We start from the raw sequence: 14,210 nt of genomic DNA on the forward strand, positions 1-14,210 counted from the left end.
TGCAATAGAGTGATATATGCCAAAATATAATAAGCAAAAAGATTCTGTATCAAGTCACACGTGCCATCACTCATGTGATTGGCTTGTTGGGCACCTATGACTAGCAGAGGTGGTCTCGGGCAACATGCAACGGAGGAGCAAGACTCGGGCGGGCAGGCCGCGCAGAGGTGGTCTCGGGCAACACGCACCCAAGGAACACGGCTCGGGCGGGCGGGCCGCACAAAGGTGGTCTTGGGCAACATGCAGCCGAGGAGCACGACTCAGTCGGGCAGGCCGAGCAGAGGTGGTCTCGGGCAACACGCACCTGAGGAGCATGACTCAGACTCCGGGAGTCTGTTCGGTGAGGAAGGTCATGTGCTCTTGGTCCTCGGGCGCCCTCCTCTTCTATGAAGCCCGCTGCTAAAAGTCGCTCGACCTTCTCACGGCCACCCAGGCCTCCGCCGCGATGTACTGGTTAGCCCGCTGGAGCATCTCCGATACCGCGGTGGTCACTCCGCGAGGGACCAGGAAAATCTAGAAGGTCACAGGCCTATCATAAACACCTGCATTAATAAAGAGGGATGAGCGTCCGACAAACCCCGGATTTGCGTGGCAAAGTGATCCACAAAATGTGAGAGGGGCTCGTCCTCCCTTTGGTTGAGTCCGAGGAGCAGTGCAACGGATGGCTTCGGCCGGGCGTAGGCTAGGAAGTTAAGCTCAAAGTCCCTAGCAAGCTGATCGAAGGAAGTGATAGCCCCGGGCTTCAGACTACTATACCATGCATGGGCTGGCCCCCTCAGAGTCGTGGGGAACACCCAGCACATCATGGCATCTGAGGTTCCGTAAAGCACTATTTGGGCACGGAAGGCAGCTACATGGTCCGCTGGGTTGGTGGCACCGTCATACGCATCGAGAGAGGGGAGGCAGAAGTTCGGGGGGACTGTCTGATCTTGTATCTCAGGCGCGAACGGAGACCCTTGGTGTGCGTTCTCCCCGAGCTCTCCCTTTGACCTGCGAACCTCCTTCTGCACTTCATCGAGCCGCTGACTAACAAAGCGTAATTGGGCTCGTAGGGAGTCCGTTGAATCCGAAGATAATGCTTCGGGTTCCGGGCGCCCGCTCGGGTTTGCCATCACCTAGTCCCCGAGTGGGACCGATCAGACCCGAGGCAAAGTGGGGAGCTCTGGAGGTGGCGTGTGAGCCCGAACGGGCAACTCTTATTACTGCAGCGGTTAGATCGTAGGCGGGTGCATCGGACGAGAAACAAGTGGGATAATGGATTGCACCATACCCGTCAAAGTTCGGACTTAATGAGAGAGGTCCTTAAAGGCCTTGGATGACACGGGCGACGGGTCGACTGGGACACCGTCGGGTGGCGACAAGCTCGAGTCATTGAATATTCGCCAATAATGCTCTAAGGTCGTGGTAGGTTGTTCATCTCGAGGTTCTCCATGCGGGGGGGTGTTCCCCCGGAGCCCCGATCGAGTGTGACCCCTCAACTGCGGGTTCGTCTGAGTCGATCTACCGATCCCTCCACATTCAGGCCCTCCTTCTAGCGCCAAAATATTGGTGTCAACAACCTTAAGTCGTGGCCTCGGGCCAACACGACTGGGTTCGGGTCCGAATGATTGGGGATCTTCCTGAGCGACCCTTGAGACTACTGAGGTAGCCGATTGCGATGGTCCGATCGCGATGAGACAGTTGTTTCCTTTGGAAGGGAACTCCTCGCCTGAGCACGCGGTGGGAGTTGCTCCATCTTCGTCCCTACACATAGGTCGGGCCGGGAGGCTCGACCCGACCCCTCCGACGATCAAGTCAGTTGATAGTCACAAGGGGTTTTTATCTTTGTTTTTTCTCCTTCCCCTCTTTCTGAGCATGAGGATTTTTATAGGGAAGGTTACCATTGCTTGATGTGCCCGCTTGTAGAGAGCAGGGTCATACTCCTAGTAGCGTTTGACACCGGTGTTGGCGTGGCATGAAAGATCGGGCTCGCGCAGGATGTTAATGTGCCTCGGTCGGTGTTCCGGTCTATTTTGGCCAGGTGCTGTCAGGTCAATCGAGGTGCGAGGCATCATCCGGGCACAACTGACATTAACCCACGTCTTATTGCCATTATTGCCCTCATCAAGTAGAACTTGATTATATGACATATTGAGGATTTAGAGCTAATTTAAGTATAAATCTATCACAAGTTTAATGTTGGGAGCTAATTTAAGTACGAGTCTATCACAAGTTTAATGTTGGGAGCTAATTTAGGTACGAGTTTATCACAAGTTTAATGTTGGGAGATGAGAGGGTTCCATAGGTGTCGTCGGTCCAATAATAAAAAATTATCTGATGTTCAAATTAGTATCTTGAAAAAAAAAGTAATTCAGTATTTAGAGGATATAAATAGCTGTATGTGAGTTAGTGTTTGGATTTTTTTTTTGTTTTTTTGGAAAGCTTTTAGCTTTGATAAATGTCAAGATTAAGTGAATATTTAGTCGATTGAAATGATTCTGAGGAATTGTTAGACATTATTTAAACATAATAGTCACTTGAATTATTGGACACTGTTATTGATATCGATGTACCAAAAACATAGATCACACATCCTATATATTATGATGATAAAGCATCCAAATAGAACCTAATATATCATCAAGTTATCCACGAATCAAACCATCTTATCAAATTCTATATAAATGGAGGTGCATTATGGCGTGCATAAAACTACGAGAGGAGACGATAGGTGTTGGGTTTGTGATCCCAAAGCTGTTCTGAGAAGAGGACAAGGAGATGGAGGGGAATATATGCTTCGAGTAATTTGAGGGGAGGGGGGGGATGTGATGGATTCCATTTCCAACACAGCGGACTCTGCCTCTCTTCACTTTTCCCACATCCATCCATCCATCCATCCATCCTCTCTCTCTCTCTCTCTCTCTCTCTCTAAATGCATAGATATCAGTAGGCCGCGGTGTCGTGCACCGTCGCGTTCATCGCCGGCTCAAACTGTGGCAGCGCGTCAGGTTGCCGTGTGTACGTACCATCTCCTTTGGGGCAGAAGGATCCCTGTCACTACCTCGTCATGTAGGTGACATGGGACTGTCATGTCCATGCAAGGACATGGCGTGCGGGTCATATATGCTAAGATTATAATTAGACAATTTATTCAGAAAAAATCTTCCCTAATTGATTTTTATCAGATTACGCCAATCTATATATATATATATATATATATATATATATATATATATATATATAAATATATATATCCTTGATCTAATTCAAGATGAGTAGGAAGAAGAGAGAAAGAAGAAGATAAACAGAGGAGGGGTTGGCCGGAATCTAAACCGGTTTACTAAATTTTGAAAAGAAAAAGATTGAAATAGCAGATTAAAACTGAGATTTATAAAAGAACAGCCAGGATATTTTTTTTAATAGTTCCAACAAAACGAATTAATATAGATTTTCTTAGATAAATTGAACATTCTAAGTTCGACGAAATCAAGCCAATGATGAACATTAGAGTCGAGTGATTTAGAACAGGCTCCAGTTCCATCTTTCTCAGACACGAGACGAAATCACCCGAAAAAGAGAAAAACTCGTTTAGCCGCTAAGTTTTATGTATACACCCTTCACATGATTTCAGCAACTGCGGTAAGATTTGGATTGTATAGCAGCAGTGCTTGCGAGTAACATGTAGTAACAATGAAATATGAACAGATAAATCAACACAGACTGGGGCCTTTCCGACCAGACAACTTGGGACAATGAAGATGACTGACCAGTTGTATATTAGCGCACTAATTAATTCCTCTTTGGCGAACTGGATGATCCAGGTTTGAGTCTTGAAGACAACCTCCTCGTGTACTGGGTTTGTCCAATTATCAATTCATCGCCCAAGCAAGCTTCTGTTTCTTTGCAGATTCAGCTTCCAGCTCCATCCCAACTTCTAATTCTCTCTCAATCCAAGCATCTTCAGTGGAATCAACATTCGCAGCCAGCTTATTCAACTCTATTTCCTTCTTCCTCTTCTTAATAGTTGCCTTGATTCTATCCATATCAATTTTACCAAACCCAACTCGAGTATGATCTGGTTTCGACACTGCTCGGTCCACATTCCTCCCCAGAGTCTCATTATGCTCAGCAACAGCAATTGGGTTTTCAGAAACCCTCGTCTGGCGCTGTTCTGTTCTATACTCCGTTGAACTCTTTTCTTTCTCTGCAATCGAGATGTTTGTCAGGTCATGATCGGTAGAATCCACAGGTTTATGAGTGGTTATATCTACATCAGGTTCCTGAATTGAGCTGCTTCTGGAGGATTCTGGCCTATTCAAAACCGAATCTGGGCTGCTATATACATCTTTGTTGGTTGCAATAGAAGGTTGAATAACAGAGGTCCTTCTATTGAATCCCAAAAGCTGCTTCATTTGTTGAATCACCACTGCAATTAATAGATAAGTCAGAATAAACAATAGCCATGGGGGCTAATCACAATTGGTTAGCATCCCAGAAGATGTCCCACCATCTAATTGCTGAGGGTTGATGTCAAATTCATGCCACCAGACATAACCCCCCTTCTCTGAAGGAAGCCTTACATTATGAAGCTTAGCAGCAAGAAAGAGGGAACCAGCTGCAATGTAATGGGGTTCATATTGCAGGCACAATGTCGTCCAAAGCCTATGAGTAGCATTATGACAGACATTAAGCTTCACAATATTTAAGAGTGAAAGGAGGTGCAGTGGTGAAGCACAAATTACATACCAGTCATTCACATAGTTCCATGCTACTTGTCTTACTTCCTTCTGAGTAATCCCAAGTTTCTTTAGAGCATTTAGAAGTGGTCTATAAGGATGTTGAATATTGAAATCAAACCGAAGTGTTGATAGAAGCAATCTCTCCCCAATCAATATCAAAGCCTTTTGCTTCTCAAAAAAATCCTGGTGGTTCAACAAGGAAAGAGGAACGTAAATACTGAGGGAACAGGGATTGTCACTGTTGCTAGTACAATAAAAGTTTGCAATACTTTCTGGTGAACTCTCCGTGCAGAAGCAGGATCTCTTTTGTGCATTGTCTCATATGCCACAACAACAATCCTGTCCAAACCACAAGGTGTCTCGTCTGCCTTGGAAGCAAGAAACATGCAGACTGTTGCAACTATCTGCAAGCCCATCACAAAATAATGAAGAAAGTAACATGCAACCTAAAATATATTATATATCTAAATACAATTAATAATGGCGAGAAAAACTCCTGAAAAGGAAACTGATCTAGGATATACAATTATAAGCAGAAATAAATGAGAGATGTAGAACATATAGTACAATATTTGCATGTCAGGGAGTAGCACATGCTGAAATTTGACCAGGTTGTTGTAAGTAGTCAAATCCAGTGAGGATAAACAACTGTAGTACAAGGTGTAATAATACATCTAGTTACTTACATGGCAAATTACTCTTAAAGATGAAATCATCGAGCTTGTCATATTCTCTGTACAATTTCAAGAAATCTGGTGTAAAGATAAGGTACTTCAATTTCCAACAGTCAATTTCCAACAGCCAACATATCCTGAACTTTGTGCAATATAGCATGATTAGAGTTGCAAACAAGTGTTTTTTCTTTTCTTTTTTCCCTTCTTTTACATACCCTTGCACTCTGCAAAACCTTTTAAACACAACTACAGAACTCAGGACTATCCCAATACTTGGTACAAAGTCTGCATAAAGGACAAAATTTCATAGGAACAAACAAAAAGATAAAGCCTCGGAAGATCTCAATAATTTCAGTGAATATTAGGATGTAAAGATTAATACTTTATTTTCTGTCTGACTACAATGACAAATGGCTATCACATTTTCTAAGATCAATAAAACAATTCTATCATGTGAAGTAACAATTAACATATACATATATGAATATATTAAAATTTTAAATCAGTCAAAAGTTGCAGAACAAAGGATCCCTACAGGAATTTTAGTCGCATTCAAAGATTCAAGCGTCCCATGCTGCCGATGTACCACTTGATTATTGACATGATATACACCTGCTAAAAACATTATTTCAAATCTTGATGTGCCCATGCCAAGTGCCTTGGTAGGTAAGGTACATGACACAGTTACAGCATGTCTCACATCATTTCTTTTGTCACGTCTAAGACTAACACAACATTCAGGCAGCATGGCATCTCATGAATGTCATAGACTTGAACTGTAGTATGTGAAATCCAGTACAACATACAAGCACACAACAACGACAACAACAAAACCGTAAGTCCCAATTATTTGGGACCGACTACATGGATCTTTTGCTGTCATTGAGAAATGTAAAAAGATATATACTTAGTTAAGTTTAGAATACTTAAATATTTATTTATAGTTTCTGTTAAAGTCTTTTTAGGTCTTCCTTTATCTCTCCTTGTACCACTTGCATTAATCATTTCATCTCTTCTAACTATCACATCCGGAGATCTCCTATGCACATGTCTACACCATCTTAAATAGTTTTCTCTCATCTCCTCTATCGAAGCGATACCTAGTTCTTCACATGTAACAATAATTCTTTTTCTATCTTTCCTTATTAACTCTACACATTCATTTCAACATTCTCATCTCAGCAATACAAACTTTTTGTATATGTTGTTTCTTAACTACCTACCACTCAGATCAATAAAACATTGTTAGTCTCACAACTATCATATAAAATTTTTCTTTTAATCTAAAAAATAAACAATGATCACACTCCTGACGCCTCTTACCATTTTAACCATCTTGTTTTTGCTCTGTGAATTATATCTTAATCGATCTCTTCATCTTGTTGAATAATTGATCCAAGATACCTAAAGCTCTTACTTAACATAACTTCTTGTCTATCAAACTTAACTATATTCTTCGGTCTATTCCTATGATAACTAAAATTGCATCTCATATGTTCAGTTTTCGTCTTACTTAATCTAAAACCTTTAGTTTCCATGGATTGCCTCCATTAGCTTAATTTTATAATTAATTTTACTTAGACTCTCATCAACTAAGACAATATTATTAGCAAATAACGTATATCGGGGAGGTTTATCATGTAAATGACTAGTAAGTTCATTGATGGACTCAATGTAGATCCTTAATGTAATCTTATGTTTATAGGAATCTCACTGGACACACTTCCTATAGTTATAACACTAGTAGCTACATTATCATACATATCTTTAATAACATCAATATAATTAGTGGATACACCTTTCTTTTCTACAACCCACCACAATAAATCTCTAGGAACCATATCATAGGCCTTCTCTAAGTAAATAAAAATCATATGCAAATCTTTCTTTTTCTCCCTATTCTTTTTCATTAATTATCTTAATAAATAAATAGCTTCTATGGTTAATCTTTTAAGCATAAAACCAAATTGATTTTCAGAGATATTTGTTTCAAGCCTTATCCTACTTTTGATAACTCTTTCCCAAATTTTCATAGTATGGCTCATGATTTTATCATTTTAATTCCTCTATAATTTGAATAACTTTCTATATCATCCTTATTCTTGTAAATTTGCACTAAAAAACTTTTCTCCATTCATCGAACATCTTTTTTAAACTTATAATTTAGTTAAATAAGTTAGTTTACCAAGCTACTCTTTTGTCCCCTAAACTTTTTCGGACCTCAATAGAGACACCATCAGATCCCACACTCTTAGTTATTTTTATTTTCTTCAATGTGTTTTTTGCTTCATAAGCTCAAATTTTACGAACAAATATATGATTATTAATCTAACACTATTATTTATCGTTAAATTTAAGTCTTGTGGGAATATGCATTAAACAATTTATAAAGATAACTTTTTTTAACTTTTCTTAGTTTCGTCATTATTAATAAGTATTCTTTGATCTTCATCTTTAATGCATCTAATATTACCTAAATCCTTACACTTTCTTTCCCTGACTTTAGCAATTTGATATATATCTTTTTCACTATCTTTAGCACCTAATTTATTATAAAAATTATCATAAACTTTATATTTTGTCATACTAACTTCTTTTTTAGCATCTTTTCTAGATTCTTTATATCTTTTAAATTTCTCCCCATTTTTATAATTTTAACAATCTTAAAACATGATCTTTTAGTAAAAATTACTTTTTGAACTTTCTTGTACCACCACCAACTCTCTCTTAAGGTAACACTTCTATCTTTAGTTTTACTAGGAATCTCCTTTATTAAAAACCTAATCTTATTAGCCATCATAGTCCAAATAATATTAATATTATCCTCATCTAAGTTCCAAGTCGCCTCCCTTTCTATCCTATTCTTAAAATTCTTTACACTATCATCTTTAAAATTCCATGATCTAGTTCTAGTAAAATTTTCTACTCTTTTTCTTCTTTCATTTTTTACAATAAATATCTAATGCCATCAATCTCCAGTGATTTGTTAAATTTTCGTTAAATACACTTTTACAATTCCTACTAATAACTTGTCTACCTTTCTAGTGAGAAAGTCTATTTGACTACAGTTGTGATCATTGTTATAAGTGACCAAATGTTCATCTCTCTTTTCAAAGTAAGTATTTACAATTATAAGATCATACGAAGCTACAAATTCCAAAATCATACCACCATCTAAATTTCTCTTCCCATAACCAAAGCCCTGATACACCCATTTATCTTCACCATATGTTTTCCCTACACAACCATTTAAATCTCCTCCAATTATAAATTTTTCGATTATAGGTATTCCTTGAATGATATCATCTAAACTTTCCCAAAATTTTCTTTTCGTTTGATCATGTAATCCGAATTAAGGGGTATAAACACTAATGACATTTAAAACATCTTGTCCCTTCACAAATTTTAGAACTATAATTCTATCTTTAATTTTTTTTACATATATAACATTGTTAAATCCTTATCAAGAATAATTCCTACACCATTTCTGTATTTAACTTTCATAGTATACAAAATTTTAAATCCAATACAATCAATCTCTCTAGATTTTTCTCCTACCGACTTAGTCTCTTGTAAGCAAATAATATTTATTCTTCTTTTGATCATAGTATTTACTAATTCTAATCCCTTCCCTGAAAGTGTACTTATATTTCAAGATGCTAACCTAGCCCTTTGTTCTTAGACTAACTTCTTTACACCTATTGATCCAAAGTAATGAGAAAACTCTTGCCTACTTAGCACAACATCTAGGCGCCAATGTGATGGGCTGCTTCCGATCGACCTCCTAGCCCACCGTTTGCACATACAAGCACACAAGTGCTAGAAATTAAGGCAAGGTTTGCCGTACCGGACTGTACCGCCCGGTACGGGCGGTACGTACCGGTCCGACAGGCCAGCGGTACGTGGACCGCGCCCGTACCGTACCGAGTACTGTAGCAATGTACAGTAACATTGCTGGGTGTACCGAGCGGTATACCGTACCGTACCGGTACCGAGCCCCGTACCGTACCGGTACCGAGCCCGGGTCGAAATGCCGGTACGGTACGATACGGCGAACCTTGAATTAAGGTACAACAATTGAAACTAATTATTTCTAAAGAAAAGACCATAAAAATTATTGGTTCATATTTGAGCATTGCCAATTTTACTAAAACCATCTGAAAATGTCCCAAGTACTTAAAGTGATAAACTTTACTCCATATTGAAATTAAAAGGATCAATGAACCAATGCTAGTCCCACCAAAATAATTAGATAAAGTGTTTATTACATTAACTAAAACTAGCCAACTAAATAAAGAAACAGAGCTTTTGTTCGATCTGAAAAAGACTCATGAAGTACTAAATCCTGAAACATAGATTTTTAATCAGACATAAAACATATAAAATTCTGGGTCAACCAAGCACCTACCCCCAATCCCTATCCTATTTCTACAGGTACATTTTGATTTAGTGCAATGACATCAAACAGATTTAATTGCATCAATACCACCTTCCTGATCATTTATTTATAATTAAGCTCCATCAATCACACCTTAAGTATCTATTCAGCTGAATAATTGATCTTTTACTTCAACATAAAGATATATAAGGATGTGACTGATTAAATTCTCTTCCTAAAGACAGGAATTGCTTTACAAAAGAACTCTCCTTTATAAAAAGGATGCATACATGGGTCTCAAATTACTCAACATAAGCATAAGCAAAACAACAAGTGCAACCAGCCACAACAACCCAACTAGCTTTGCAAAAAGAAAATATTAGACCATGGAAAATGGACTTCTGTCAAACAATCTCTCATTTATCTTCAATAGGAATAGCTGAGAGAGAAAAGACAAGGGGGCAGCTGGGAATAAGATATAACAGGAATAGAAATGAAGATAAGAATTCAAACCTGCCATTCATTCTTCGCATGGGATTGATGGAGATAAAAGCGATGGCAAAACATAATTGCAGTGGCAATTGTAACCTGTGGTCTGCAATACATCAAATTCATGGACATCTTCATTTATGTGAAAGCAACATATGTGCAATATGACATTAAAATGTATTGCCTGAGTTAAACAAGATCATCTCTGCAAAACAGTCAATTAAGCTCTATAAGAAAGTATCCAAGTGAACACGCTTAAAGAGTGAAAAGGACTAAAGTAGACAAAAACTGATCCAAACATATAGCCATATGTAACCATATGTAACATATGGAAAACTAACAAAGTAGTAAGAGAAAGTGCATACAATCCAAGCCTGATGCCAAGATCCCGAAGGAATGAACAGTATGACATCCGAAGTTGTGACTCCTTTCTCAGATCAATACCATCTTTCCTTGAAGGAGTGTTCTTCTCAATCTCTTCTTTGCTAAAATACCAACTTGACCAGTATCGGTGATGCAATTCATCTTCCACACTGCAGTTTCCATCTTTGAAGGCCTCTAAAGGCTCTCCCATCTTTTTTTATTTTGCCTTACAATTTGAAATATAATAGTCAACTAGCACCCTTGAATTTCTTATTCCTCAGTGCAGCCTGCAAAGTGATATATATATGCTAAATAAGTTCATCAGAGACATGACAATGAATCATAAATCAAAGTAGCATCAAATTGGGAAGGAAGAAAAAGATAAATTAATTGCATAGCAAATCACTTCATCTCACAGCGCACAAGTTGGAGTTAAAACAAGATGTTATTTTGGAGTTGAAATAACATGTTAGTTTAGAAAGCTTAAGAACTAGCTAGAGCATGAGTATGAGATATTACTTCTACCTTCAGTTAATGGAATTCTCTTCGTGATATTATTGCCCACCAAAGATGAACAATATGGACATCGACTTCCATATTAGGAGGAACGGCAATGAAATTGTACAAAGCATTTGTATATGCAATTGTACCCACATTTTGCATATTGCTCCACTTAATCTTTTTTTCTTTCACAAACTAAAGTTAATGTATGTGCAATAAAAACAATATATCTGCACATCAGTAATACGAATACGGTAAACTAAATTTTATATAGTTTATTCCAATAAGCATCATCATTGACATATAGCAAGATAAATAGCCAGCAAAAAAAGGTGAATTTTTTCGACAAATGTATAGATAACAATGTAAAGAACTTGTAGTTGTCTCCCACCTTCGATTACCACAAGAGCATAGAATCAACAAGATATGACAAGGCAAGCCAGCGACAACACGAGAAACAAGAAATCGAATTCATTAAGAGACAAGCGTACAACTTGTACAACCAGCACGAATATGGAATCGGGAGCTTACAAATTCATTTAGTACACACCCAAAAGCCCAATGTCGCGGAAAGATGTACAATCACCAAATAGTCAAAACCACCCAAGAAAGTTGGGCGGAATCTATAAAGTTGAGGTTTCCTTAAGCCGAAGCAAAGAAGAAACAGATTTACAAGAAATCCAAGAAAAATACAAATTCTGAGTACCTCAAAAGATAATGAATAATAGGGCAAAAAGATGAAAACACAATTATCGAGGAAATACCGAATTCGAAGGGAGAAGCAATTACCTTTAGAGATATTGCCCACCAGTGGCCTTCGAATCCCTCAAAGAACCAACGGCGAGTGCAGCAGCGTCTGTGAGGAGGGAGAAAAACCGAGAGAGGAGAACCCTAACCAGTTTCTATTGGAAGTGGCAGATAATTTTTATTGCCGGGCGTTGGCTAATTACATCTAACCCTTTCTTTTTTCTGAATTATATATATATATATATATTATAATAATAATAACAATAATAATAATAAAAGATGACAAAGACTGGAATGTTGTTATTTTAATTAAGTAAATGAATTTAATATATTACTTATTTCTTTTCCTTTCCATGGTGACTAAATTGCTTGTCTCAGGTGACTTATGTAAATGAATTTATTTTAATTATTACTTATTTATTTTAATTAAGTAAATGAATTTAATATATTACAAATTCCTTTCCATGATGATGATAATGTACACATTTAAAGCTGGAATAATACTTTTTTATAAAAAGAAATTATTCCGACCTTTTTAACTCCCATAGCGTCTCTTTATATTAAATGCACTGCCGACAAAGAAGATGTTTCATTCGGGATCGGACGCCACCTTAGGGATTTGACTTGCGAAGACCAAATGAAGTAAGTGAATTCTCGTGTCTGCGTGCCACGGCTTCTCTTCACTCACGTGACATGCCAATAAGACGAGTAGCCCGATTCATTAAAAACTCCAATCGTATTAGATGTGTTCATAATGGGCCGGCCCAATCAGTAAGTTCATATCCTTACCAACTCTATTGTACCATTAAAGACACTTTAATTGATCTGATGATAAGACGTCAATCTCGTTTAATTGATCTGATGAAACTTGATATGCTGTTGATCGTCTATGTGTTAAGCTCCTTATCAGGCATAATTAGTTTAGTTGTCATTCAAAATTTTGTGAGTATTAATGTATACACGATGTCAGTCGGATTTGTCGAAATAATGGAACGATTGATGCCTTACATATAATCAATCAATCGTCCATGTGTCATTGATGCCTAGCTCTGCTTTCAGTGGAGTTCTTCTTGATGCTGGGATGATGTCCAGGGTTTGCTTCCACAAGATGCATCCATGTATATAGCCTCCACCTAACGGAGGCCTCATTAATTCCTACGCCAGCCTATGGGGTTCCCCTGCTCCGTATCCCTGATTAATGTATGCAAATCACATCCTTCATGTCTCCAACAAATAGATAGTCTTCATGTCGGCAAAGGATTTAACTATAGTTTGCCACCATCAGCAGTGTGCGAGGGAGGGGCACATTAGATGGTGAAAGGAGAAGTATCTCTGCCTTTATGCCATTTGAGATCTGCATGCAATGTGACTGACTAGGGAAGGAAAACTACAGATAATGAATGACATGGAAACAAACAGTTCAGCATCTGTTTATATTAAATCTCATCCTCAAAGTCCACATTCATGGCAGCCTTATGCTTTGACAATATAAAAGAAGATGATGATGGAGCAAAGCTGTTCGCATGTTTAGATATTAAACAAGACATAGATTTCACGAATCAGTGTTCAAGTTGTCCATGCTAATCTGTTCACATGTTGTTTAAATTCTACTAGATGCTCTGTCAGAAAGTGATCTAACAGATAGATATAGCCTACAACATCACGAGAGAACATGGACAACACTAAACATCTTCTTGTTCTAAAAAGATTAGAAGAAATAATGCTTGCATGATTGAGTCCCTTTTGTCTAGCAACCTCCTTCGATGCCATATTATTAGTCCTACCATGATTTCGGAATTAATGATTTCCACCATAACTAGATTGGTTCCGAGTGATTTCAATTCTAGAATCATTTATTTCAGTTCGAACCACCTCTTTCGACCGATAAAAAAGAAAAAATATTAAGTTACTCTATCAAGATTCAAACCAGGTTATCATATTTTAAGTTTGAAGTGCTAACAACTAAACCATCCAATTTATTTATGTTTTAATCTCTTTTTTAGTCAGTTCATAATCGTCGATTTCAGTTCTGGTTCTAATTTTAATTTTTAAAATCGAAGTCGAATCATATAACCTCAGTTCTGGTTCGGTTCAGAACAACATAAACTGAATCAGTTTGATTTTGATTCAAACTGAATCATTATCAATGCTATGTTTGATTCAAGCAAAAAAAAAATATTTATTTCAAGGTTTGTTTATTTCAAGGTTTATAATTTCAATCTATAACAATGTACTAATCAGGCGTCGATATGATATATACCTAGGTGTACCGACAATAGGGGCATACTAGCGGTACATTCAAAATAATCGAAAATAGTTCTAAAAGTATCTAAAAATAGA

The 14,210-nt window shown here is 37.9% G+C and overlaps 1 protein-coding gene across 3 annotated transcripts; it reads right to left on the bottom strand.

Annotated features, from left to right (window-relative positions):
- Window positions 1-3,542: 3,542 nt before the first annotated feature.
- On the bottom strand, window positions 3,543-12,051 carry LOC135585959 (cyclin-T1-2-like). 3 transcript variants are annotated; one of them, XM_065121534.1, is made up of 7 exons: window positions 11,913-12,051; window positions 10,625-10,909; window positions 10,284-10,365; window positions 4,988-5,122; window positions 4,726-4,901; window positions 4,487-4,641; window positions 3,543-4,405 (listed from the first exon to the last, which is right to left on the bottom strand). In XM_065121534.1, exons 2-7 carry the CDS (start codon window positions 10,831-10,833, stop codon window positions 3,849-3,851), a joined length of 1,314 nt encoding a protein of 437 aa, XP_064977606.1. In that variant the 5' UTR covers window positions 10,834-10,909; window positions 11,913-12,051; the 3' UTR covers window positions 3,543-3,848. The 3 variants fall into 3 exon arrangements, with proteins under 3 accessions (XP_064977606.1, XP_064977607.1, XP_064977608.1); XM_065121535.1 differs by lacking the exon at window positions 11,913-12,051 and having other exon boundaries at window positions 10,284-10,464; window positions 10,625-10,763; XM_065121536.1 differs by lacking the exons at window positions 10,284-10,365; window positions 10,625-10,909; window positions 11,913-12,051 and adding an exon at window positions 5,405-10,271.
- Window positions 12,052-14,210: the final 2,159 nt, after the last annotated feature.

The sequence above is a fragment of the Musa acuminata genome, chromosome BXJ2-8 (genome assembly GCF_036884655.1).
Source record: "Musa acuminata AAA Group cultivar baxijiao chromosome BXJ2-8, Cavendish_Baxijiao_AAA, whole genome shotgun sequence".
Taxonomy (NCBI): domain Eukaryota; kingdom Viridiplantae; phylum Streptophyta; class Magnoliopsida; order Zingiberales; family Musaceae; genus Musa; species Musa acuminata.

What these genes read in the sequence shown, in the direction of transcription:
- LOC135585959 (XM_065121534.1), bottom strand. Translation starts at nt 10,833, where the DNA reads ATGGGAGAGCCTTTAGAGGCCTTCAAAGATGGAAACTGCAGTGTGGAA. An exon ending in CTTGGCATCAGGCTTGGATT is followed by an intron (nt 10,366 to 10,624) that starts GTATGCACTTTC and finishes GATGTATTGCAG; the next exon opens with ACCACAGGTTACAATTGCCA. An exon ending in ATGCGAAGAATGAATGGCAG is followed by an intron (nt 5,123 to 10,283) that starts GTTTGAATTCTT and finishes ATGGGCTTGCAG; the next exon opens with ATAGTTGCAACAGTCTGCAT.